The 25,458-nt window shown below is 48.1% G+C and overlaps 7 protein-coding genes across 7 annotated transcripts; 2 read left to right on the forward strand and 5 right to left on the reverse strand.

Moving 5' to 3' along the window:
• Positions 1-297: 297 nt before the first annotated feature.
• On the forward strand, positions 298-3,564 carry COCSADRAFT_23446 (uncharacterized protein; the record flags this gene model as incomplete). The annotated part of the gene is made up of 4 exons (XM_007698231.1): positions 298-341; positions 403-471; positions 617-2,524; positions 2,604-3,564. The coding sequence occupies 4 exons, from the start codon at positions 298-300 to the stop codon at positions 3,562-3,564; spliced, it is 2,982 nt and encodes a 993-aa protein (XP_007696421.1).
• A 97-nt stretch (positions 3,565-3,661) lies between these two features.
• On the reverse strand, positions 3,662-4,888 carry COCSADRAFT_168257 (uncharacterized protein; the record flags this gene model as incomplete). The annotated part of the gene is made up of 4 exons (XM_007698581.1): positions 3,662-4,324; positions 4,502-4,648; positions 4,730-4,801; positions 4,871-4,888. 4 exons carry the CDS (start codon positions 4,886-4,888, stop codon positions 3,662-3,664), a joined length of 900 nt encoding a protein of 299 aa, XP_007696771.1.
• A 364-nt stretch (positions 4,889-5,252) lies between these two features.
• COCSADRAFT_283912 (uncharacterized protein) lies at positions 5,253-7,216 on the reverse strand. The gene is made up of 2 exons (XM_007698582.1): positions 5,917-7,216; positions 5,253-5,848 (listed from the first exon to the last, which is right to left on the reverse strand). The coding sequence occupies exons 1-2, from the start codon at positions 7,037-7,039 to the stop codon at positions 5,268-5,270; spliced, it is 1,704 nt and encodes a 567-aa protein (XP_007696772.1). The 5' UTR covers positions 7,040-7,216; the 3' UTR covers positions 5,253-5,267.
• Positions 7,217-8,825, reverse strand: COCSADRAFT_283917 (uncharacterized protein). Its single transcript, XM_007698583.1, has 3 exons — positions 8,508-8,825; positions 8,105-8,453; positions 7,217-8,058 (listed from the first exon to the last, which is right to left on the reverse strand). The coding sequence occupies exons 1-3, from the start codon at positions 8,652-8,654 to the stop codon at positions 7,394-7,396; spliced, it is 1,161 nt and encodes a 386-aa protein (XP_007696773.1). The 5' UTR covers positions 8,655-8,825; the 3' UTR covers positions 7,217-7,393.
• A 1,748-nt stretch (positions 8,826-10,573) lies between these two features.
• Positions 10,574-12,170, reverse strand: COCSADRAFT_135609 (glycosyltransferase family 34 protein; the record flags this gene model as incomplete). Its single annotated transcript, XM_007698584.1, has 3 exons — positions 10,574-11,510; positions 11,560-11,566; positions 12,091-12,170. 3 exons carry the CDS (start codon positions 12,168-12,170, stop codon positions 10,620-10,622), a joined length of 978 nt encoding a protein of 325 aa, XP_007696774.1. The 3' UTR covers positions 10,574-10,619.
• An 8,147-nt stretch (positions 12,171-20,317) lies between these two features.
• On the forward strand, positions 20,318-20,803 carry COCSADRAFT_196914 (uncharacterized protein; the record flags this gene model as incomplete). Its single annotated transcript, XM_007698585.1, has 2 exons — positions 20,318-20,521; positions 20,579-20,803. 2 exons carry the CDS (start codon positions 20,318-20,320, stop codon positions 20,801-20,803), a joined length of 429 nt encoding a protein of 142 aa, XP_007696775.1.
• A 2,162-nt stretch (positions 20,804-22,965) lies between these two features.
• On the reverse strand, positions 22,966-23,622 carry COCSADRAFT_351596 (uncharacterized protein). Its single transcript, XM_007698586.1, has one exon. The coding sequence runs from the start codon at positions 23,574-23,576 to the stop codon at positions 23,007-23,009; it is 570 nt and encodes a 189-aa protein (XP_007696776.1). The 5' UTR covers positions 23,577-23,622; the 3' UTR covers positions 22,966-23,006.
• Positions 23,623-25,458: the final 1,836 nt, after the last annotated feature.

Genomic DNA, 25,458 nt, shown 5'->3' on the forward strand with positions numbered 1-25,458 from the left:
AATTGAGTCTATTCGGTATATATTTGGAGATAGTTTGGAGAGTGGAGAGGTGAATTGGAGATGCATGAGGGTGGGGTGGCAGAAAAGCGACCTTTTTGTGCAATCGAATACGATCAAGGTGCGACTTCGGGGCTACTATGTGGTCAGGGTTGGTCTGCCCCGCCAACACGAATCCACATCTTATCAGATGCGAGCAGTGTCACGTCAGAATTGAAGTGATTTGACAGCATTCATTGTGGTTTTTGCACCGTTTGAATTTTGTCTGCTTTTCTCTAAAGACGAGTCTTGCTGTTTGCCATGGCTGCAATGAAGAATCTGCGAATTGGTGTTGACGTTGGCGGGTGAGCTACGTGGCTACACAGAGAATGTAGCTGTATCGCGAAACTGACGATTGCTTTGTAGTACGAATACAGATGGAGTCATCATTGATCCGACTAAGTCTAATGATGAGGATCGTGGGATTGTTGCTTGGTAATATTTCTTCTCCTTTGTTACGCTCATCGAATCAACTCGCTTGGCATCCCACCCTTATGCACTGACTTTAGGATACATACCTGAGTCAGGACAGCCAAGTCATTCTATATAGGATAACAGGAGAGCTCACAGATACCACCAGGCACAAGGCACCAACAACAACAGATCCCAGCCATGGAATCGCCAATGCCATCACGACAATGTTCAAGTCCGCGTCCGTGGACCCAGCGTCCGTAGCCAGTGTGACAATAGGAACAACTCACTTTGTCAACGCAGTCGTGACTCGAGATCGAACACGCCTCTCCCGTGTTGCTGTAATCCGTCTCTGCGGCCCATTCAGTAAGCACGCACCACCCTGTGTTGACTGGCCCACCTCCCTACGCAACATCATCCTCGGACACTACGCACTCCTCAAGGGCGGATTGGAAGTCGACGGCAGCCTCATCTCGGACATCAAAGAGGAGGAAATCATCGAGCAATGCCGTATTATCAAAGAAAAAGGAATCAAAAGCATAGTCGTAAACGGCGTCTTCAGTCCCATCGACACAATCGACAAGCAAGAAGAACGCGCCTCCGAAATCATCAAACGCGAACTCGGCAACGACGTCGACATTGTACTCAGCAAGACAGTAGCCAATCTCGGGTTCTTGGAGCGCGAAAACGCTGCGATACTGAATGCCTCGATTCTGAGTTTTGCGAGAAAGACAATCGCGTCGTTTCAGACGCCAGTCAAGAAATTGGGACTTAACTGCCCTGTGTTCATCACGCAGAATGATGGCACGATACTCAGTGGTAAAGCAGCAAGTCAATTGCCCATCCGCACGTTTTCGTCCGGCCCGACAAACAGCATGCGCGGAGCGGCTTTTCTAATGGGAAAGCAAGAAAAAGAAGCAATGATGGTCGTTGATGTTGGTGGCACCACTACAGACGTGGGCTTACTACTTGCCAACGGCTTCCCCAGACAGCAAGCCGCATACTCTGAACTATCGGGCGTGCGAATGAACTTTTCGTATCCCGATGTTAAGAGTATCGGGTTGGGAGGCGGCAGTCTGGTGCGGAGAGTCGAGGGGAAAATGCAAGTTGGACCAGAATCCGTGGGCTACAAGTTACCGGAGAAGGCACTTGTGTTCGGGGGTAGTGTTGCAACGGCGACCGATTACATTGTTGCGGCATCGTCTGATGTTGCTATCGGCGAGCCGGACAAGGTGCGAGGGAAGCTTCAAGAGGAGGATGTACAGGCTTTCAAGACGGAGACAAAGCGCATGCTTGAGAGTATCATTGATACCATGAAGACGTCGCCGGAGGACCTTCCTGTTCTTCTAGTTGGTGGCGGCGCAGTCATAGCACCTGATGAGCTCAAAGGTGCAAGCAGGGTGATCAAGCCTCGATGGTCGGGCGTAGCCAATGCAATTGGTGCTGCAATGGCACGTGTTAGTGCCGTCATCGATACTGTCAAGTCGACGGAAAAGCAATCACAAAAGGAGCTTCTAGAAGAAATCTGCGCTGAAGCCAAGAAAAAGACAATTGAAGCAGGCGGCTCAGTGGATACAGTTGCAATTGTGGAAGTAGAAGATCTGCCCTTGCAGTATGTGGCTAACAAGACTCGCTTCATGGTGCGAGCCGCTGGCGACTTTGACTTTTCCCGTGCAGGCGACTTTTCAGACTTGGATGTGACTAAAGATGGAGAAGAGTCAGAAACCAGTCTGGAAGACACTGGCGCTACCATTGCTGCGCCTTCAACCGAAGAAAACACAGACGAAGCCGATGCTGTGACGGAAGTCGACATTGATACGTATAAACCCAACGTCAAGAACCGCGAATGGTGGATCTCAGAAACAGATCTTGCATGGATCACAACCGGATGCTATATCTTGGGTACTGGTGGCGGCGGATCCCCTTACTCAACCATGCTTCGAGTCCGAGGAATACTTCGCTCAGGCCACACAGTCCGCGTCGTCAACCCTGACGACCTAGCAGACGATGCTCTCGTAGGCAGCGGAGGCGGAGCCGGCAGTCCAACCGTAGGCATTGAAAAGCTCTCCGCAGATGAGTAAGTCTTTCACTCCTCCTCCAATCTCCACCACCAAGTCAAAGAAAGAAAGAACAAAAAAACTAACAAAACACCCCAGAATGATGGACGCCCAAACCACCCTTCGCAACCTCAACCCCGGCAACTCCGCCACCCACATCATCCCCCTCGAAATCGGCGGCTCAAACGGCCTCCAAGGCCTCGTCCTCGGCGCCTCCTCCAACATGAACGTGCCCTGCATCGACGGCGACTGGATGGGCCGCGCCTACCCCACAAAATGGCAAACAACCCCCGTCGTCTTCGGCGAGCGCCCCATCGTCTTCGCCCCGGTGGCTGTCGCCGACGGAAACGGAAACACGCTCTACATGCCCACCGCGGCGAGCGACCTCAAAGTCGAGCAAGTGATTCGTGCCGCGCTCAGCCAGATGGGGAGTGCGGTGGGGACCGCCGATGCGCCTGTTACTGGGGAGGAAACGAGGCGCTGGGCCGTCGAGCATACGGTGTCGCTTTCGTGGCGGATCGGTCGTGAAGTTGCGAGGGCGCGAAAGGAGAATCGCATCGATACCGTCGCCGAAAGCATTATCGATGCAATTGGCGGTGCGGAGACGGGCAGCGTGCTTTTCAAAGGCAAGATCGTGGGTGTCAGTCGGAAACTACACATGGGGCATGTGTACGGTGAGGTTGTGATTCAAAGCACCACCCCGGAATTCACGGGGCGCATCAAGATTCCTTTCAAAAACGAAAACATTGCGGCACTCCGGGTTCCGGAAGAGGGGGACCGCGCGACTGGAGAGGAACGGAATGAGGATGTGCTGGCGATTGTGCCGGATCTTATTGCTGTGATTGATGCGCAGAATGGCGAGGCGATTGGGACGCCCGAGTACCGGTACGGGTTGCTTGTTTCTGTGATTGGGGTTACGGCGAGTGAGCGGTGGACGAGCGAACGGGGGATTGAGATTGGGGGGCCCAAGGCGTTTGGGCTGGGGCATTTGGAGTATAAGCCGCTCGGCAGGTTTGTGAAGCCTGTCAGTGTTATTGATGAGTACGATGAGAGGGCGTAGCTAGCGTAGTAGCTTCCTGTGAGTATTTAGGCTAGGAAGGTATAGATTCTATTTTTTTTGGTCTTGGTCTAAGTAGATTAGGTACGTAGTAGGTATCTTATGCGGTCTGGGCCTGTCTCGCGCCAGGATACAACGGCAGAATGATCTTGACAGCGGCTTCGTAGCTCGTGAATAATATGCCGCCGCTGAACACGGTGCGACCTAGCCTCATCGTCGTGCCCTTCCAGAATCCGCGAACGCCATAGTCGAGTAAAACACTCTTGACGGCTTCGGCGGTGCTCGTTCCCTTTGCGCTCTGCGACCGCGTCTTGATGACGTCAAATGGCTGTGTGGAAAGCGTAGTCACAACCCCTGCTACGGATCCGTTTGCAAAGTTAACCGCAGTGTTTTGCTCAATATTCCTCTTCTTTTCATAGTCTTTGAGGATATTATACGTTCCCAATCGGAACGCCGTCGCGGATGCCTGTTTGAGCGTGGTACCGGCGAATCCGCGGTAGAGACCTAGAATTCCGTGCTCTTTCCAGATAGTCGTAGTAGCATGCAGACCGGAGCGGAACCGCTTTTCCGTCCTGGCGTCGTCTATCAGGGCGGTTTTGATACGTTCCGTGGGCGTCACTGCGGTTATGGATGCGACGACTCCGGCGGCCATGCCGGCGAGGAGGTTGCGCACGGGAGAAAGATTACCTGTTTCCGGGTCGGCGAAGGATGCCTTGATTTGATCGAAGAAGAGGAAGCGGACGCCATCTTTTCCGACGGAGCCCTGGGGTTATGTTGGTCTTGTAGATACGTATGCAGGGTGTTGTGTGTTGGGGAGTTGTAACCACATACGCCTTGTCGTGCGTATAGAATGAAGAGACATGAGGTTAAACAGAACCAGCAATTGCATCATACTCGATGCATCAGTGAATCAAAAAAGAGGAGAGACAGCAACACTTACAAACACCAGCGCTCCACACCCCTTGTACAACGCCCGAATACCCTCCTGCTGATATATCTGCGTAATCACCAAAAACGGGTTCCTGGGCGTCGGCACCCCCTTCTCAGCCCTCAGCTGCACTCTTGTCTTTGCGAATTCAAGCGGATACTACAAGAACAGAGCAAAAAGAGCAGACGGTGTAAGTCACGGAGCATGTCGGAGTTTAAGCGCAAATTGGGTTGTTATTACCGAGAGAAAGCCTTCCACACCGCCAGCAACACCACCGGCTGCGAGCGAAACTACCGCTGGTATATTGTCGTCCTAGTCGAGTGAGTTAGTCTGAATCAACTTGCTTGCCGCCTATTGCAGCTAGTAGGAGAGGGAACTTGCATTGCCGCCGGAAACCATTTGTGTGGTTGGGAGGGGTTTTTTTGGGCGTTTTCTTGTCTAATTAGATGAATGCGCGGGTGATGGTTTGCGGGTTAGGAAGAAATGCAAGGCCAAGGGAAGGAAATCCGGCCAACCGATTGGCTTTACACTTAGCCGAATCGAACGGCATCGGATGACGCAGCGGCGGCAATACCAAAGCGATATTTCCCGAGGCCCGATAATTGGATGATCGCAGTGGTTTCTTGATTTGGGAGGTTTCCAGAAGCATCAATTACCCGAATGGGTCAACGTCAAATACATATGTCCTCTTGTTTCCAAGCTTGGAATGCAGTTTATACAGAGCGCTTTTCGAGCTGGAAATTATGTAGTGCGATTGGGACTAACCAAAGCCTATGTATCACTCATCCATCGCAACTAAACTACTAAACCGATTATCTCTAGCCGCAGCATACGACTCCATATCCTCATTTCCATCCTCACTAACGCTCTGATCACGCACATCACGTCGCGACCTGCCCAACCCCTTCAAAACATCCTCCACATTCCATGCGATCCTCTCTGCGCCAATTCGGGCACCGACCAAATTCGGCGCTCCAGGCCCTAGTCGCAGTCCAGCAAGCCGCCCCGTAACAAAGAGCGGTACGTCATCGTTCCACATCATATCTTCAGTGAGACAAGGCAAGCCGCCAACATACTTGATCGGATGCTGTTTCTGGATTGTCTGCAGAAAAGGTATGGTGCGGATATCCGACTGAATGCCCGTGGCAAATACAACGTAGTCAATCGGTGGAAGACTAACTTGCGACGACGACGTCTCGCACGACCAAGTCTTGAAACAAGGGTCCCAAGATACCGATGCGAGCGTTGTGTGCGTGTGTAGAGCAATCCTCCCATTGGCAATGTGCGTGTCGAGAATTCGACGGTACCGGGGTGTCATGCTGCCGCCGTTTCGGGCAACCATGATCATTTCCCATCGCTCTAGAAAAAAGAAAAAAGGAAACATGTTAGCCTTGCAACTCTCACACAATGTGGTAACGGATGCTTACCTTCGTCTGTGTCCGCGGTCCAAAATGCAGCTTGGTTGAAGTTCCGGAATTTGCCGACCCAATCCAAGTCAATGTCAAAATACTTTACCTTGAGCGGTCCACGCATCAGCATCCAAACTTTATTTACACCTCGCTTGAGGGCGAGATCGGCTAGCTGAATGCTCGTCAGGCCGCCTCCAATGATAAGCAGGCTGGTGTTTTGCCGAGCCTGGATCTTGGCGACGACGTGTGGCGCAGGGAACTGCTTGATCTGCATGGCGTGGGAGAAACCTTCATGTAGGCGTTCACTGGGTAGGCCAGGCACAGGGGGTAGCGATGGGGTGTTCCCAGGGCCAACGGCGAGGATGACTACGTGAGCAAAGCGGACGCCTTTGTCCGTCGCCACACGAAATATCATCCGGTCGTCTTCCGAGCCATCATCCGATATAACGCTATCGTGCTCAGTATCCGCGAACTTTGCTATCTCTCCGTATTCTATATCAGTCACGCTTTCTTGACGGATCATATCGCTGCCAAGGCGATACCGCCGCACCACCTCGTTGCAGTGCGCATAGAACAAATCCGTCTTTGGCGTAAAATAGTCTTTTCGATCTCTCTCGTCCACGTCGGGTGTCCCACCGAGAAACCTTCCTTGCTTTAGCTTCTTCTTTTTCTTGTGCTTGCTGACTTCTTTGCCCGCAATGTTAGGCAGAGCCATAATGTCCTTGTCCCTTTCTTGTTCGTACGTGTATGCGAGCAGCCCGTCTCGGTCAGCGGGATCGACGTGGAAGAACATTGGGCTGCGAAGGTAGTCGATGTGGAATGTTTTGAAGAGTCGCTTCCACTTGGACATCCAGTCTGCTCCATCGGCATCAAGAACTAGCATGTCTATTGCTTCTTCTGACGATTTCTGATGCTCGCATCCACAGTCCGAATTAGATGGTGTTGAAGGTGGCGTTGGCAACGAGTCCTTGTTCTTTCGGTAGTTCTTGATGTTCATCTTTCGACCATGCTTCTTTATCCAGTGGTATCTCTGGTGTTCATCATCGGTAAAGGTCGCTGATGGTGTATGTTCGCGGAGACGTGCTGCAGCCGCTAGACCAGCTGGGCCAGCGCCGACAATCAGAACGTCGTGGATGTGCATGGTATCATGACCTATAGGCTTCCAGCAATCTAATGATGAGAAATATTGTTAATGGAGAGGCTCTATAGATTATTAAAGAGCTCTTCGAGCTCATGTATCGCGTGAGTACCTGTGTACCGTGATGGCTAGGGTTCCCCATCAGGCACGTCCATCACGGTGCTCCAGGAACAAGCACGACGCAATGACGAAGACACAAGACCACCAAGTAACAGGCCAGGAAGATCTCTACTCCTCCAGGTGAGTCTAGAGTTCTTGGCTTGTTCGTGGCCCTGCTGCAATCGAGGTCAATACGAAACTTGGCAAAGCGAAAATGTGAATAAGAATAATTTTTGTTAATAAAGGTCATGGCATCATTCAAACAGGGTGAAATGTTTCCGGGCTCTTGTTTCTGTCCTCCATGCTGCGAGAGGTCCGCCAGCTCCCAGGGCCGCCCACGCTGGACGCCCGATGCGACTGCGCGTCTTCCATCTCAATGGCGCTTGTGATGAACTCCGGGTCGCGTTCCTCTTTTTGCTTCCCCAAGCCACCATTTATGTCCTCTTGGCTCTCTGTCTTCCGGAAAATATCCCTAAACCCTCGAGGTATCTGTTGTGGCGTCGGTTCCGACCAAGACGCGTCGGGACGACGTATCGAGGACGGCTGTGGTTGGATGGTGGAACGGCCGTAAGCATTTGAGGAATCGTACGTGTTGGAGCTCCAGTTGCGAAGGCCGAAGATGCGTTGGATGAGTGGGTAGGTCAGTGGAAGGTTTGCACAGAGAATGGCAGTGTACGACTCTCGCAAGTACCAGATTGTCCACTCATTTCCAAAAGGATGTGTGAAGGAATAGTACTTGTTGAGGGCAGCAGCGACAATGGTAAAAGTTCCAATGCAAAAGATTAGGCCCAAGATGATCTTGTTCTTCATTGGCAAGCGCACTTTGAACAGAAGCGGCATGGGTATGCAGATGATGATTAAATCGCTGGAAATGTTGAACACGGCATTCGTGATGAGATGGTTCGTTGCGGCGGAGCATTGTTCTGCAATAATAAGCGCCATACAACTGAGTGCCTGCAATATGCTTACTTGAGCTTGGAGGGACTGCCCAGTACTGGTTGAACGGCCTGCACCACACACCAAGGTACAACACCTCCATGACAACAAACGATACAGCGACATAGACGGAAGTGGCAACAACAGTCTTATGTTGCGGCAAGACCAAAGTCATGCGGTTGTACATGATGAGGAGGCAGGCCTTGATGAGCCAGATTGTGAGGATCTGCATCTGTTCTACTACCAAGACCAGCTTGGAGCCATAAATACGAGTGTTGATCTCGGCTTGAGTATATTGCGAGATATCGTCACCAGGTGGTATCAAGTTGCTGCTGGTTTTGGCGACCTGGTGCATGATGCTGATGAGCACCGTATCCGTGGCCTGGTTGTAGTTCAGCATCTTTGGTTGCGCAGCTTAGGACCGCGGGTGACAAACCATGGCAACAAGAATCAAATAGTCGTCGAGTTGTAAAGACTTCCATGATCCAAGATGCAGCCTTCGTGAAATCAGGCGGACTATGACGACGAGCCAGCATATGCCATAGAATATTCCAGCCTCTGGCTGGAGTATGGATGGCGACATGGGGCCTGAGATGGCGTCGCCAAAGCGCCGAAGTTGTCGCGGGCGCTGCAGTCTGAGCCGGGGGAGGGCGTAGGGCTAGCCGCACGGCGCGAATCGCTCTGGGCGCTCGTCTTGGGTTGACGGGAATGAGTGGGTATGTAGAGTATGGTACGTATACTGCAGAAGTTGTAGTGAAATCAGGAACTGGGTGGCGAAAGACGCCACGAGGTGTTGGGAACGTCAGCCGTAGGTGGTTTACCAAGGGCTAGGTCAGCAAGCTGTGCGCTATCTCTTGACCCTTATGTGAACTCGGCATGCAATCAGTGTTACTCGTTGACATGGGATTCTCTGCGATGATCAGGAAATGGATTTGGGGGTGCTCTCGGAAGTTGCCTGGGGAAGTGTCGCTCTGGGGTATCGGAGTGGGCTTGTCGCTCTCGAAGTCTGGGGGAGTGGGCGCGGTGTCCTGAGTCGAAGAGATGGGTGGATGCAGTTGGCAAGGGATCGCTTAGAGATGGAAGTCCCCCCGGACCCAAAAAACCATGTGCTAAAGCACCGAACGAGCTGCAAGGGCCAAATTCGGTAGAGATGTGTGCTTGGGATGATCTGCACGAGGGACCCGAGTCCAAGGTGGATATTCACCGTTGGGACTGATGGGACCGACAGTAGCGCTCGTCTGACAGCCTCGACCCAAAACTGAGGTCTCCAATACGGGTGGTGGCGGGGGAGCGGTTAGCCCTAAATACAAAGTAACTGGATAATCCACGAGGAGCAAAGTCAATTACAAGATTGGGTGTGCAGTAATGGTGGTGATGGTGGTGCTTCTTCGGTGGTTCATGCGGCACTGCCTCGGTGCTTTCTCGAAGAGGCAATGCAGGGCCCAGGTGGGTGTAAAAACAGTCGAGGATGCGGAGCTGTAGTATGCATGTATGTATGTATAGGGATGAAGCCAATCCACCCCCAGGTTTATCTGGTGGCGTGTATCCTCGACTCGGCGACAGATTTTGGGGGAAGCTTTGGCGACAGCGTCTAGCTGTGACGAGCAGCGAGGGAGTCGACGGTTCAGACGGCACTGCCATCTGTCTCCAGAAGACGGCCCGCGGCCGTAAGCGGAACTAGCGCGGCGCCATCAAGCTGAACAGCTTTTGTGTATGGACTAGTGAAATCGCATGAACAGAGCGCCAGACCACTGCTACCCCAATCACCCTCTCCAAAACATGACCGACTCCATGCTGAACATCGCCCACGACTCGTCACGCCATCAGATAATAACGCAGTTCCACTTATATTGCGCTCTCCCGCTTCATTCTCTCACATGCTTCTCGCTAAACAAGTTTACCACATGGCACTCCGCGGATACCCACTGTCAGCGACACTTCCTTCTATTCCTCTCCGCATCCTCGGCTCCAGCACATAATCGAAGAAAGAAAATACTAGCCGATTGCATGTGGCTGCACTAGACTCGACTGCATTATCCTGTTCACATGTCTGATGTCAGCACAGTCCCCATGCCTTCGATATTGATCGTGTGCAGCGAGAACCCTTAGGCCTCCAATGCACCGCGCTAACACCACCACCTCCAATCCATCGTCGGTAAAGCTACCTTTTTTCTATACTTATCCCGACGCTCGCTACAAGTCGGGCTTGCCCTGCGCTTGAGAGTCGACTGCCGTGATACCTGATCAATTGCTATTGGAAGGGCCAACCGTAGCCCTTTGTCAGTACCTGAGCCTTGCAGTAGCGCAGCTGCGAGCGGACATCGGTCCCAATGTAGACCTTCCATTCTTCCAGAAGATGTACAAGCTTTGGTGCCTGAACCGAATTGGAGCCATCTTCCTGCCCACGGAGAAATCGCCCACCTATCATCAAACATCTTCGTGCTTAATGCATCTGCTAGTTCACTTGACTAACAAAAACATGGTTTGGAAATTACGAAAATTCTCTTGGTATTCCTCAAACACAAAATTGCTACGCATGAACCCAACCCTACCGTCCGTACCCTAAACCTTTCCAGAAGGTCCCAACCTCTTGTGACACGTCTCTCTGAACTCTATTCTCCTCCCAGATGTCTCCGCTCTGATCCAGCATGCTCTTCCAATCTCGTATCGCTTGATCCTTCCTGCTGTGCCCCGCAAAATGCACCAAATAGTCGCCTCTCCTGGCCTGGAACTGCTTTAACCCCTCCTCATCCTTTCGATCCTCAAACGTTTGTGCTGCACCCCCTTCGTATGCATTAAACCAATGCTGGGGTACATATCTTGTTTGATGCCTAAACTGTTCTGTACGAAGAACCTGTTCCATGGCGGATTGCTCGGTGAATGGGAGGTCGACCTCAGGCTTATAGTGCCGGAAAGCAAGGATAGCGGTGAAGAGCTCAATCGCCCAACTGTTTACGCGAAGAAGGAACACCCCATTGTTGAGACCGTTCCAGTCTTCGGTTACGAGTAAGTGTGTCGTATTTGCTTGGGGTTGTTGCCCCTCCTTTTGTTCGTCGCCACCACGCCACCACGAATCGTAGCGTCCCCTCTCGGGCGGCAGGAAGCTCGAGATGGGCCGGCATTGGTCGAGAATAAGAGTATCACGGTCCACCCATTGAATCCATTCAAGACGTTCCTTCTCTGGCTTCATCATCTCGCGAAAGAGAAGGTTCAAGATGTAGGCTGGCTTGTTCCACAAGTCGTCGACAATAGGGTCGCACATGACCCGGACTTCTGTTCCGTGGACCATAGAGTGGAACAAATGTGTTTGAAACGCCATTTGGTAATGCTCCTTGGCCTCGCCAAAATGCGCAGTAACAATTCCGATGCGTGATCTTGCACTGGCAAAGGGTGAATATTTCCGACACTTTGCCCGTTTGACCGTTGCTGCTTGAATGAACTTAGGCAATACCTTTGGTAGACATTTCGAGTCACCATGAGCGAAAAACTGGGGGACTGGTCGCGATGGTGGTCGTGGGTATGGGACTGAGAAACCTTCCATTGACCCACGATACCAAAGGATAAACGGAGATCCGACGATGAAAAGACATAACCAAACAAACAATTTACTAGTGAGAATTGTTGGAGATATAAACATAGTTGTATTGCAAGGAAAAACGAAAGACAAGAAACAAGCACTGTATAGTGATTGCTGAGTTTACACCTGGTAAGGACCCGATATCACGTTCATGTGACGGCAGCCAGATTATAAAGAGATGATATACAAGCCACCAAACACCTCCCGCCACATTCCAAAGATGACAAGCAATCAATAGTGACGAGTACTGCGACGTGGACCTCTTGGACCCATTTCAGCCTCCGCTTCCAGCTGAGCATTCGCGTCTCCTCGTTATCGCAAAAGACAGCGGCTCGGCCATACTTGCATTGGCACACACAACCCAAGGGCTTGAGTATGCTCGTATGCAGTGTACAGACTCCGACTGCCAATCTGCGCCGTGTTACCAATACTAGTTTCTCACATCTTGCGTCTAGCGTTCGGACTGGGCGTAAGCCTAACCGTGTAGTGCTTGTCGGACTTTGCGCATCGGACTTTGATCATTGCGATATCGGGATCAAGCAGCCAAAGACAGATATCATGTTTTCATTCAGGTAAGGCAATGACACCAGTTGGTGCATAATCGTGGTGGGTTCAAAAAGGTATCCTCTGGATTGAGAGATTCATGGCATCGTCGCAAAAGCTAGCGCCTCCGTCCGTAATAGGCCGAGAGGTCTGTTAGGAGAGAACTCATCGCCGCGTGTATGCATACTTGGCTTGCTGGAGTATATGTCTCCAAGAAACCTGAGCACATACCAGCGCCAAGCTTGTCATTGTTTGAAATGTCAAGTGTCAAGTAATTGGCAGCTGTAAGGGCCAAGGCCATCAGTTTGCTCTCGGCCAAACTCCCTCGCCCAACCCATTGAGTACCTTACTCGTCCTTCAAAGCAAACCTGAACGAACGCACCATGTTCAAACATAGCGCTACCTAAAAATACACCCATGAAATATGCGTTTGCGCACATGGCTATCGTTGCGCCGCCGAAAATCCCCACGTGCGTGCGAACTTGATGCAGTGGCGCGCACCTGCCACGAACTACGCTCGGCAAGCTGCGCAACATGCTACGCATACGAAACATGACAATGCCCGCGCTACGCCTCAACCCAACTATTAAACATATAGTAAGACAGCTCACCCCTGCATGTCTCCAACAAGATACTCACAGCGACACCAAAAATTGGAATTGTATAAACACGCATGATGTCCTGCGTTGTTGCTTAGATCATGCAAGAATGTAGAGAACAGATGAGGGAAGGGAAAGCAGGACCAATGGGATAAAAGGAAATGATGGAAGCTATAATCTCCAATAGGGGAATCAAACCCCAATATTCACTGCATTAACCGCTTGAGTAAATGAAGATACTAACATCCATGTTACTAAGCTGTCTACTATGACACTTATCAATTTTTCCGTTACAAGCCATAGTACCACCCCACGACCATTTTCCATTTTAGGATATATTAGTCTTAGAATAGCATCTAACGATTTATCTCCTACAACAAGTTCATTAGTGTATGAGTGGCATTCAGTGCGTTGAAGTAGCATTGTAGGGTTGAGACTGGTAGATAGGTACCCCATATCCCCCACCACCACGAGGTATGGTAGGGGCATAGGAGTGGTCGAATGGGCAGTGATAAAGATGAAGTAAGATTGGCCTGGGTTGGGTAGAGGTAAACTTATGTTATACCAAACCTCCATCTGTTTGCCAATATTCCATCTTTTGACGTTGTTAGTAGTAGCATAGTAGGAGCCTAGTAGTCGGTACGTGCCTCTTAAACACTAACGCTGCTTCTTTCTACCTTCAGACCGCAACCATAGACCTATCTCTATCCCTCTCAAGCCCATCATGACAACCCATGAAGGCGATTCCGGCCTCATAGATAGAGGAGACACGAGCACATGCAACCGCATCTACCGCACAAAGACCCACATTCTGCCCTTCCAAGACCACACCGGTACCCACTCCTTAATAATCTTCGAAGGCAGAGAAACATATTCGCTCCAAACCTACCCCTTCCCCTTCCGTCTAGAACTCTATTTCCTATCCACTCCCCAATGCCTCTGCCGACTAAGTCTGTATCTCCCACTACCACGCCGAAAAGCAGCATTAGGGAGATTATACGCGCCAGTTCGAATCCCGACACACTGGATCTAGCCCTACGGGTCTCCCAGGCTTTGTACCTAGCTACATCGACGACCCAACGTACGAATACTCCCACGGCCTTCTCTTCATTTACCGCGGCGCTGATTGGCGTGCTGATAAGAAGGAACTGGTGCGCTGTGTTTCTTTCGATCCTATTCCATAGGAAGAGTATGCAGTGCTTCCGGAGGAGGGGGAGTCGGAGGTCCTGGAGCCAGTTTGTGTGATGCTCAGTGCGATGAAGAAAAGTGATAAGGAGGATTTTGAGGCGCTGAGAAGGGCGGAGAATGAGACAAATGGAGTATGGAAGGAAGGTGTTGAAAGGGGGTGGGGGATGTGGTGGGGTAGCGGGGTTGGTTTTGTGTGTGTGTGTGTGTGTGTGTGTGTGTGTGTGTGTGTGTGAAATGGGCATGTCTGACATTGTGACTGAAAGAGATGTTGAACGCTAGGTGAATTCACCAAATTCTTGGTCCATTGGGGATATGAAGCTGCTATAGCAGTACCCGAGACTGCTACTATGCACTGGCCAAATTCCCCAAACCACTGCTTCCTACGTATGCCTAAAGTGGGAAATAAAGTGTGTATACTATGTACGAAGCGGAGAGTAAGACTTGGAAATGTAATCTAGTTTAAGAACAATTTTGTTCGAGCCCCTCAATGATTTGTTCGCCCCCAATCAAACTGCAGTGCTGATTATTGATCAGCAAGACTGTTGGCCCCACTCTTTTAGCCCAAGCATCTTAGGAATATCTGAACTAGGGTACAGAGAAACTCGAGTTGGTTTTGTGTGACATTCCTGTTTGTGCTCATTCACGTAGTGAAAGAAGGTGTGGGGATCCATCGACGGTTGAACTTTGAGTGGACATTCCTCATAATGATATCGCACTGCTTTGACTTCGTCTTAGGGGGTGGCATGACAACAGATTATCTGTAGATGACCATGCGATATCTTTCTGGCACGCTGAAATGCTCAATGAATGAGAGTCGAGTGTATTGATAGGGGTCTAGGGGCGAGAGTGACATACGTGAACGAAATGTATGTTGATTGGCTGAGGAAGATATTCTTTTCATACCGCGGCCTTGCGGGTCTTCGTACTTCCCGGAGTTTTTTTTTGAAAAGCCCGTCATTGGCGTTGATGCCGGTGGTGTCGATATCACCTAGGCTAATGTCGATTTCGCAAGTGTTGATGCCGAGGTCTAGAAACTTCCTCTTCTAGGACGTAGTATTCGACGTAGCTGCAGAAGAAATTCAGATACCTGCTTGAGTTTCCAAAAAAGAATTTTTTGTTTTAGCTGAGCCTGCTTGACTGGATGATGGGGCCTGCGTTGGACCTGGCTGTCCTATGTCTGTACCGCTGAGGGCTCCAATATAATGTGCATTAGAACCACCACCTCCTCCACTGCTATCTGTATTTTGCTTGTATCTTGACATGTCCTTCTTACAAGTGATTTTATTTATCGCGCTTTTGTTCTCAATAGATTTGGTAATACATGTCAGCTGCTGAAGAATGAATGCGGGTTTCTCCACCGAAGCGGGATCTTGATTGTCATAGTCGCTATACAATTCCTCTCAACAATGCTAGGCCACATTGGAAATTCTGAATATTCAGTTCGGATGAGCCTAGCCTACAGAAATGTATCCTAGCCGCTGATAACCCATTAGCATTGAAGGGCGTACAAACCTCTTCAAATTACATGTCAGTTCCCGTCATGATAACCGACCTTGGTATTGCGTATCGGATAGTTGGTGCGCTTTGGTATACTCTTGTTCAGCCGATGCATGCATATATGGAGGTACTTTGACTGTAATTGGTTCCCTGTCGAGTGTTTACGAGTGATGGTGTTGGAGTTTAATTCAGTTTCCAATATCATTCCGTAAATTGCTCATGGCCTAGCTATCGACGACAAGATTTTTCAATCGTTTAAGGCGCAGAGAGACAATATATTGTTTCTACATCGATCATGGTCTTCATCAGGGATCTCTTTGCGATGCAAGTTCTCAGTGTTTGTTGGTGCTGGGTCAATGAGTTGTCGTTTGGGAGAGAGCTGGTTGGATGATAGATCCATCTAATTAACGCTTGTATTGATCTCCTTGCTATATTGCTTGCAAATGAAATTGGAAAAATAGCCAGCAACTGTGTGCCCGACGTAAGCAATGCCCCTCTCTCGTTTATTGTGAGCTTTGTTTCGCAGGCCCCGCGCAAATTGGCCAATTATGATCCTGAACGAACGTTCGAACTCGGAAGCAATGACTTTTGTCGAGGGCTGAGCTGAAAAGGCTTTGAAGTTCTTTGTCTTGAACAAGGAGAGCAAGTAGCTCCAAGCACATTGATGATCAAATAAACAGAAGATACTTCCGATGTTGTACCATACCCCAAGTCAACAAAAGACTCAATGTCGGTATCGTCATCTTCAAGTTCTAGACTCAGGTTTGTCTTCGATTTTCCAAGCTGTAATTCCCGCTCAAAACTGGTGCAGTTGATAAAGGTTGTTTTGCCAATGCCTAGGTCACCCTTCGTCCATATCAGCTGGCGCTGATGACCATCGTAACATTGTTGAAAGTCAGTTTTTTTCGAGAATTAAGTGATAGGAATCCTCATATAGGCCTGAAATACCGGTTAGATTTCAGAAGGTACGTGGGTGAGAGGAGATGAATGCAAGCAGGCAGATGTGACCATTACGAGGCAGACATTCATAGTTCTTCTTTTCAAATGCGCATGCAAGTACGTCCTATTTCGATGGTATTCATTCTCGTATTAGGCCAAAAAGCCACTTCGCTACAACATCACTATGTTCTCAGATCCAGCACAACCACCACCTTCGAGCGTAGTTACATCACCAGTGTCACATCGACCCAAGATAATATTCTGCGCCCTAAGGACGAACCCTCCGGTTTCCTTGGCAGACCGCAGTGCCACTGTGAGCCTTGCTAAACAATTCCCGATTAGTAGGAAGCCACTACAAATCCATCATGTATTCTGGGACATGTGCGCCACATCGCTCATCCATAATCCGCGACATGCTGTCCAGGTACGAACACTCAAAACAGAAGTAACTAGGTTATGAGGTTGTTAGTTGGAAAAATGAGTGAATGATCAAAGTGAGTGCGCAAGAAGTTACTCTTATACAAAGAGAAGATTCTTATAGTCAGCAACGATTGGAAGTTCGGGTGCTTACAGAGTACATGGGTCAGTCGTGTGCCAATACAGGTGCGCATGGGTGCATCGTAGATTCGGCGCAGATGCGTATGGTGTCCTACCCTGTGCCCTTGATTTATTTCTATACCGTAGTCTTCATGAAGAAGTTCAATACAAACCATGTGTGCGATCGTATCCTGCCCAAGCAATAGCAGTAAGGTAATAAACATCCTCTGTGCCAATTAGAATGTGTCCGTGGCTCTAGCACAGTCATCTTTTAGGCGTGCGATCTAGACGGCAATTTAAGGAGGTATAGATGGTGGCTATAATTAGTTCAATGTCCCTTGTTCTTGGGATTTATGGGTTCCGATAACGCTACATTGCTGGGCAAAATGCATTTGCAGACACGGCCCCAATATTGAATATTCCTTGAACCGGTGTGTATATATGAGTTTTACAAAGCCAAGGCTCAAAAGAAGTTATGGCACCGAATACCAAGAGTCTCGTTCTCATGAGTCGAGGGACTAGTGGGTGGCCTACACATCCAGCTACTTCATTTACACCATAGAAAAGTGGTAAAATAAGGCAAACATAGGTACCAAGCTGCTCTTCCAGAGCCGGAGCGGCTACTTGCTAGCCCGCCAATCACAGTTTACCAATGATGATACTCAGCATACTAGGTCAAATACAGCTAGTTTATTTGTTCAGAATCCGAGCGGACCAATGGCAAAAGGACCGATCTATATTGACAGGGTTGAATTAGTATGTTCGAAGAAAATTCGGAGCTTAAGAACTTAGTACTCCTGTGGAAAGAAGGTGCTAATCTCTGTACTAGCCGTCGCAGCTCCTTTTCTGTAGCAAGCTGGTGAATGGGTAGAGGTACAGTAGAGATAGAATTACATAGGATTTTGCCTCTACCATAATTGTATCCACAGGTAATGTAACTCAACCCTCGGCTAATGCGACTCTACCTACCCTCCATCCATAGTCTGTGCGGCTCTGCTCCTACTCCCACTCTCAGAACATACAAAAACAACCATATCTCTACCATAACTCGTGGGCGCTAGTAAAGTAATTGGTGTTACCTGTCGCTCCTTCAATCCTGCTTTGCAGCAGGGCCTTTGTTAACCAAGTTTGCATCTGATGTAAAGATATATTTTTCGCGCAAGCAAGTGAGCATACCCGCGACAATAGTATCTGTATCTATCATCCGGCCGTAATTCCCAGACGCCTTCTGTCGTCCGACAAAACGCAGTGATTTTGAGAGCCAGTGACTCTAACTTATTCAGCGCGTTGGGTCCGTCTATAGTTTTCATTCAATAGTTTCCAAGACGACGACAGACGGCTACCATCCCTTAAGATACTAAATTCGCATTTGTGTTGAAGCATGTGTATTGGATATAGTGAAGCCTTTTGTCATGCAAGAGTCCACGTATGCTCTATAGAACAGGTGCCCCAAGTTCTGGAAGATGGTCGTATCAACAGACTTGCTCCATTCGGGCTCATCAATTCTATGATAGAACTGAGGGTTTATCGTTGACCTTGTAGCGACCGTTACGCACTCACTGACATAATTACTGCACTGGATATTACTCAAGACGAGAGCTGCTTTTTGATCTAGCTGGGCCAATTTCAACCCCGCATTTACAATATGAGCAGTGTGTAAACTACGGTGACCGAAGACGTTGGTTTTGCGAAAGCTAACAGTTAAGGCGTGCTGTAATAGAATATTGGATGTTTCTAGAGCCTAGACGCAGGTCGCAATGGATGGATGGGTGCCAGTCTAGATAAAATAAGGTTAGTTTTCAAGCACTAATGAAAAGCAGAGGTGATCTTTATCTACCCTATCTGATCAATTCTACACTTGCTTGTTAAGAAGAAAGGTTCTATCTCTAAATTTAGTCTAAATAATTGCAAATTTCGCATCTAAAAGGGTTCGCATAACAGCTGATTGTGCAAACAGACAGTGGCTGAATTTGATATATTGCAGTGTTCGAGTTTTGAGACATTGGGCACTTCAATGGACCCAGCCGTGCTCGATTTTTGCAGGATTTGAGGCCTTCTATTGTCACTACTGGCAAAATTTATCCAATATATCCTTCATAAAGTCATCTTGGCGATACTAAACCGGAGACTATCCTAACATACTGCACTAGTGCGTGTCTAGGAATTTTTGCGGTAGACACCATGTAAATCTTCCCCGCATTATCCAATTTGCAGCTCGTATGCATAGCTCCCATATTTTAGGACTCCCACTTTCCAGGCTCTACTTCTTAGGCCCCCCACTGTTTAGGCCTCCCCACTTTTCAGGACTCTTGACCGCTCTATACGCCGGATATAAAAATGGGGAAGACTTCGTTTGTAAGCAAATTACGATTTCTAGGAGTACGACCCATATACCTGCAAAATTTACTTTTAAAAGTAAGTCTAACCGTAGTCGATACAAATAGCCAGCTTGAAGCCCTTGTACTTTTAATGTGAAGAACCAAGCGCTAGTATAAACAATGTGGAGTGTACAGATTTAATTTTAGAAAGTAGTGCCGACGTTATTCCTAGCTTTTCCGGTACAGGTTGTAGTACCCGGAGTATCTATCTTGGCGAATCCTACTGAGATTTTAGCCTCGGAAGACACGAGCAGCCTTGCATCGCATGCGCACTAATATCCAGAAAACCAGGCGGGCAGCAACATTGCAGATGATGCACAAAACAGCCGATTTGATCAAATGTCTACTGAATAGTGTTACACGTGTTTCTCTACTTCTTTGCGCAACTACCTTGCCGTATAGTTCTTGCATTTTCAACATCCTATGACTCTTGTCAACCTGCATCTTAGGACAGCGACTTATTTCTTGAGTGAGATAAGTCAAGATGAGAAGCGATTTCATGCTGGATGAATTGAAAAACACTTCGTAGCATGTTTCCAGGATATAAGCGATCAAACTATTTCTGTGCTAAATGTACTCACACTTAAAAAAAAGGGCAGAGCTAGGGCTAGCAGATCTTGGTTAAGAAGAGAACTTACGATCTATAGCGCCTCTCATAGAACAGATACCTTCTTGATCAGACTACTACTCATTGAGCTTTCATACCCCTCCTTCCAAGGTCAGGCAAACAAGGAAGGGAATCACTTAGGCCCACCACTTTAAAAGTGTCACAGGGGTATTCATTCGGGTCTAGATGCTTTATTTTGTCTTATCTTGAAGTTTCTAATTACAGCACTAGTCTATATTATAATGCTGTAATGCTGCTGGTAGAAGAAGTATAAAGTATTGACAAAAACTCCTCTTTCTAACATCACAGCCAGGAACTTCTAACTTCTCTTACAGCAAATACAACCTCTTCTTTGAGTGAGCAACTACCCGAACTTTCAACATGCGTTTCTCAACTCCTGTCATTGTTGCCTCTTTGGCCGCCTCTGCTGTTGCTGCACCCACAAGCCCAGCTCCACGATCTATGCTTGAGAAGAGACTCAACTATTGCGGAGCTACGACCTTTATCAACAACAGTTCTGGTGGTTCTCCTTGGATTGCCGACTGTCAAACGCTTTTTGATAGGATTGCTGGCGATGGTTCTTGGGTAAGCTTCTCTAGATTCTAATCAAATTAAAAGACTTCGCTGATTGATATTTTAAAGTTTGTGGAACCCCAGCAGAAACGAATTGCAAGCTGGGGAACTTGCGAATTCGGCGCTAGGACTGTGAACAACGTCATCACAACCATCGGAAATGAGGATGTTAGAGATCTTACCCGCGATGCTATTGCAAGGTTCGCATGGCAAGGAAGGGTCGGAGCCAGTGGAATAGTGGATTGTGGCCCCCAACAGAATGTGAAAGTTTGGTGGGGCGTTTACCATACTTAACAGCTTTGCCTGTAAAGTTGTCAAGCATGGTATTATGCTCTCATTCTCAACTATGAAGCCCAGCTTCTTGTCAAGGCTATTAATCAGTGCAAATAATGCAATAAATCTGAAGCTAAGGTTCATCTTATCTGGTTTGGAGTCTAGGTGTCATGACAAGAGATTCGAATCTATATGTAGTGACTTTATGCATAATCGATAGCCTTGGTATCAAGACTCGTTAACACTGTTAGTGTGCTGCTGATTTGCTAGCGTTCTAGGTGTGGCGCTTAGTTCCGCAGGCGCGCTTGCGGGTGCAACCGAGGCCTGGATATGCGCACTAGAGGATGCTGTTGCCACGAGGTGGTTAGTAACCCTATTAAAACTTTCAACATTATAATTAGTGATAGCTTGCTATTCCTTTCTGACCTCTCTTGTTTTGCGTTCAAGGTTCTGGATTGTTTCTTCCTGCTACTAGATAACCTTAGTCAACGCGGGAAGTACATCCTTTTTGGCGGCATTGCTCTTCCTAGTTCGAGGGATGGGTTGGCTGCTTTCGATCTAGATAGTCCCGGAGTCGTCGGCCAATAGATCTGGCTGTAGTAATAGCCTATGGTAGTGTTCGTTTTGCTCCGTCGTGTTTCTTGCGTGTCTCTTCAGTGGCGCAGCTACGTAGCTCAGTTGGCAAGGATGTCATCTCCGACGCGTCTACATCGCGAAACCGTCCGCACAACAGCCGTATCCCGTTATTCTCTCTTAGGCGTATTTGAAAGATCCCGCTAACTTCTCGTTGTTTTCCCAGCTTATTTACAATGTTGATTGAAATTTGTTTCCCAACGAATGTACGCTGACATGCGCAATCGGCTTCTGGTACTAAGCTCCTGCATGCCACGTGTTGGCTATTCGCCAAGCTTCCCAGCCAGACATAGCTGTGGAGATTATGACTAAAATTAAGTAAGTACGTAGGGCAAGATCGATCAATCGATCAATCACAGCAAAGCGGCTCTATTCTTATGTAGACTCTCCCTTGGCCCACAGTTGATTCGAGTTTTCTTTCCAATCAATGCTTCTCCTTAGCGTAAGAGTGATTACCAAAATAGATAACCTAGCTCTTTGAGCACGCACGCCCTTAAACTGCCACTGGTAGTCCCGTCATTTAGTATGAAGGATTTGGCTTGACCAATAACTTAGTGGGTTGCATCCATAGTTGCGCGGTTTTGTACCAAAACTTTTGCGTATTCTCTGTCTCTGCAATATACCATTGTCATTGATGTGTAAAGTATAGCTATCATTTTTCCTGTAAGGGTGGTACACCCCTGTTGCCGCTGTAGTTGTAATGCAATAATCGAGTACGATCACAGGATCCGGGTGCCGGAAGAGCCGGCACCCGGATTCAGTTCACATAGGCTGTGCCTGGACGCGGCGCCAAGACACTACTATTGGGCTGCTCGCCCTAGCGATACTCAAGCTAAGGAGAGAGAGTATGTATCTCCAATCTGTACGCAGATATAGGCTCTTCAATAGATGGCTTACCTCTCTATTAATCACTCTTATATATAGTTGCGAGATACTAACTCTACGCTCACACTACTACATACGTAGCTTCATTCATAAGAAGACTTCTTTATATCGTTACTATATCCTATAAAATCTTAAAGTTTTTAGTGCCTCTACTTATACGGAATACGAAAGAAGGGGATAAATAGATTGCTTTCTGTCCATGCGGTAGTGTTAGGCTAGGTTTATGATATCAATGACATCATATCGGCCCTATCGAACAGTAAAACTTGGCCTAACACCCCTGGCATACAACTCTGTTGCACACCAGGGAAAATTGAAGATATTAAATCACAGAGGCAATACCCAGATTGATTTACCATACCTATGCATGACACGGCTATAGACTAACATCGACCATCTTATGGAGTGAAGAACTTGTAAGAAAGTGCTTTTTGAGAGTTACCACTACAAGAGTGATGACAAAATCTTTCCATCTATGTATCTTCATTACTTTTAGTTATACTGTCCCTTCCATCATTTCGATATATCCTTCCAGAGGATGTATAATAATAGCGTGTCCATCCCTCCTTTGGCGGGATAGCAAGTTAGATGATCCTCGCACCGGGATAATCATTACCTTCTAACCTAGATTGGTGCTCAACTCCTATGCTTGAACCTATGGTATGTATGGGCAATACATATTCATAGCTAAAATCTCCACTCCCAGTCAACGTTGATTGATTGAACCGAGCACTCTTGTACTGCGCTTCTTCTGTCCGTCTTCGTGTTTTCTCTCGACAGCTAGACAGGCGCGTTTTGCTTCTCTCTTTTTCTTATGTGTATGATATCTGTCATCGGCAGCCGTGTTGACTCCGTTCACCACCACTCCGGTTGCAACCTTGACCCCCGTTTCAGCTGCGCGTCCAAAAACCCCGTTTTCAATACCCAGCTCCAGTACTTTCTCAGCGCCCAGAGTCCCCAAACCAAGTGTCGTCAGTCCCACAGCACCGTTGAAGGCCGCCGATCCCACTATGTCTCGCTTACGATTCGTACGATGTTCTCGGTCAAGATGTCGTTTAAGGATTTGACGCTTCTTTCGAGCATTGTAAAAGCCTGCGGACCCAATGGCAACTCCAATTATACTAACACCCCCAGTAAACACCAGTGCTGATCCACCGAGAGTAGCTGAAGCTGCCGCACCGCTGATAAGACGTGTATAGTGATTCCATTCAAGGTGTAGTTCCTCCGGTGACATCTGAGAGCACTTCTTATCATACGCATCGAAGTCGAATGGCATTTCTGTTATCGGAAGTAGTGCTGCATCCGTGAATGCGAGAAAGGCTTTCGATAACGGTACCCAGAGCTGATAATTTCCATTTTTTCGAACTTATGAAGTCGAATATCTGAAGTGGGGGGCTGTGCTCTTCACCGCGAATCCCCACGTAAGTGTACGCGTAATATTTCAGATAAGCGAGCCCGCTACCCTATGGACTCCAAGCATCTCTGAACTTTAAGCACATCTGAAACTTTAACTAATTATAGCGCTCCTTACTTGATTCTGGTATACTTCTTCTCAGACTGATATAGCTTCAGTCTTTGAGATGCACTCAGTGAGAAGATCCTAAGATCCATTCTAATCTGGCAATTAGAGTGTTATCTATTTTCTGCAGCACTAATTAATAAAATCTAACACTCTAATATGTACCTTACGCTATTCTATAACTTTTTCAGGCAGACACGCAAGTAATCATTCAATGTCTTGCAGAGTGCCAAGCGCGTCATCAATCCCATCTTGTCGAAAATACCAGTCCCCTAGTACGATGATACGCATTATTTTGCTAAAATTTCTGGTTCACTTCGCCCCAGATTAAGCTCCTTATTTGGTTAGCTATCACGTAGTGGTAATGCGAAGTGCCCCTGCGTTTTTGCGCAGGACATAACCATGTTTGGCGGAGGCCATAACCATACTTTCCGCTCGTGACTCACCTTCGACACTATAAAACATGGCCTCCCCCCTCCAATCGCTATTCATCCATCCTTATTGATACTTGTAATATTGGCTAAGAAGGGCTATCTGAAGTGGCTAGATACAGTATCTTTTTTCCTCGAATGGTGCAGTAGTCAGTCAAGGAGAAATTAAGAGAGCTTCTTCGGCACTAAAACTTAGAAAATCCTTCCTGCAAATCGGAACACAGAAGGAAAAATGGGGTTTAATTCTAAAATGGTTATCAAAATCTAGGAGTAAGTTTTGGTTTTCATCCTGGTAGCCTGACACTCCCTTACAGGGTGAAGCTAGTACTGCGCTCCCCTTGAACACATCCCACTCAACTTCGACCCGCAAGATGTCTGGAAAACCCAACCAGGAGGGATATGAGGCGCTTCATGAGCACAAACTTGTAGAATGAATTGGCCCGTCCAAGTGCAAGATAAGCTCGAGCTATCTCTCGCCATCCTTGGTTGCTTTGCCCGACTTGGTGTACCCCGCTTCCCCAGTAAGCGTCGAAGCACTCGAGTTCACCGGCCTGGATAGAGATACAGCACAACGTATCTTCGACAATCTGAAGTCAGCTTAGATTAATGATTAAGAGGATGAAGAAGCTGAATTGCTTTCGTTCATTCGGGGACGTCTCACGCAACTGAATACTAGGTTTGAATATCTGCCAGTCGCGGATGCGTACACCAGCGTTGGACTTACAGCAGACACCATCGCCGCCGTCCTCAATCTAGGATTTTGGGAGGTATGTGAGACGGAAACTCCTTTTTATTAGGCTTTCGATACGCTGCGAATGAGGTTTAATCATGTTCTATTCATTGACGAGAAAATCAAGAAATCTGCGGAAAGTGCACTCTTGGCCAAGAGACAGAAAAAGCGACCTAAGATGGAAAATCTTTTCGGTGGCAACGAGGCTCAATCTTCTTAATCACCTGGTTTCCAGACTCATGCATCATCCGGCATGGCCCACAGTGGCATAAGTGCTAGCGGTTTCTATCTGTAAACCACTTGCACCTTTGTCGAACCGGTCCCCACGTTACCTGAGAATCATCTTATCCTTTACACAGGCAAATGTCCAGCCGAGTTTCGATTTCTTGGGGATAGATTTGTAGAGAAAGATGGCATGATCAACATGGCTACTATCGGGACTTACCCTCGTGGGGATTTCGACGCCAGCAGCCGTGCT

Source organism: Bipolaris sorokiniana (assembly GCF_000338995.1).
Source record: "Bipolaris sorokiniana ND90Pr unplaced genomic scaffold COCSAscaffold_3, whole genome shotgun sequence".
Lineage (NCBI taxonomy): Eukaryota > Fungi > Ascomycota > Dothideomycetes > Pleosporales > Pleosporaceae > Bipolaris > Bipolaris sorokiniana.

Bases quoted from the DNA above. Each gene is read 5' to 3' on its own strand.
- COCSADRAFT_283912 (XM_007698582.1), bottom strand. From the start codon at position 7,039: ATGCACATCCACGACGTTCTGATTGTCGGCGCTGGCCCAGCTGGTCTA. The intron at 5,849-5,916 runs GTAAGCATCCGT...TCTTTTTTCTAG, and splicing joins GACCGCGGACACAGACGAAG to AGCGATGGGAAATGATCATG.
- COCSADRAFT_283917 (XM_007698583.1), bottom strand. From the start codon at position 8,654: ATGTCGCCATCCATACTCCAGCCAGAGGCTGGAATATTCTATGGCATA. The intron at 8,454-8,507 runs GTTTGTCACCCG...AACTACAACCAG, and splicing joins ATTTGATTCTTGTTGCCATG to GCCACGGATACGGTGCTCAT. The intron at 8,059-8,104 runs GTAAGCATATTG...TTATTATTGCAG, and splicing joins GGCAGTCCCTCCAAGCTCAA to AACAATGCTCCGCCGCAACG.
- COCSADRAFT_351596 (XM_007698586.1), bottom strand. From the start codon at position 23,576: ATGCCATTCGACTTCGATGCGTATGATAAGAAGTGCTCTCAGATGTCA.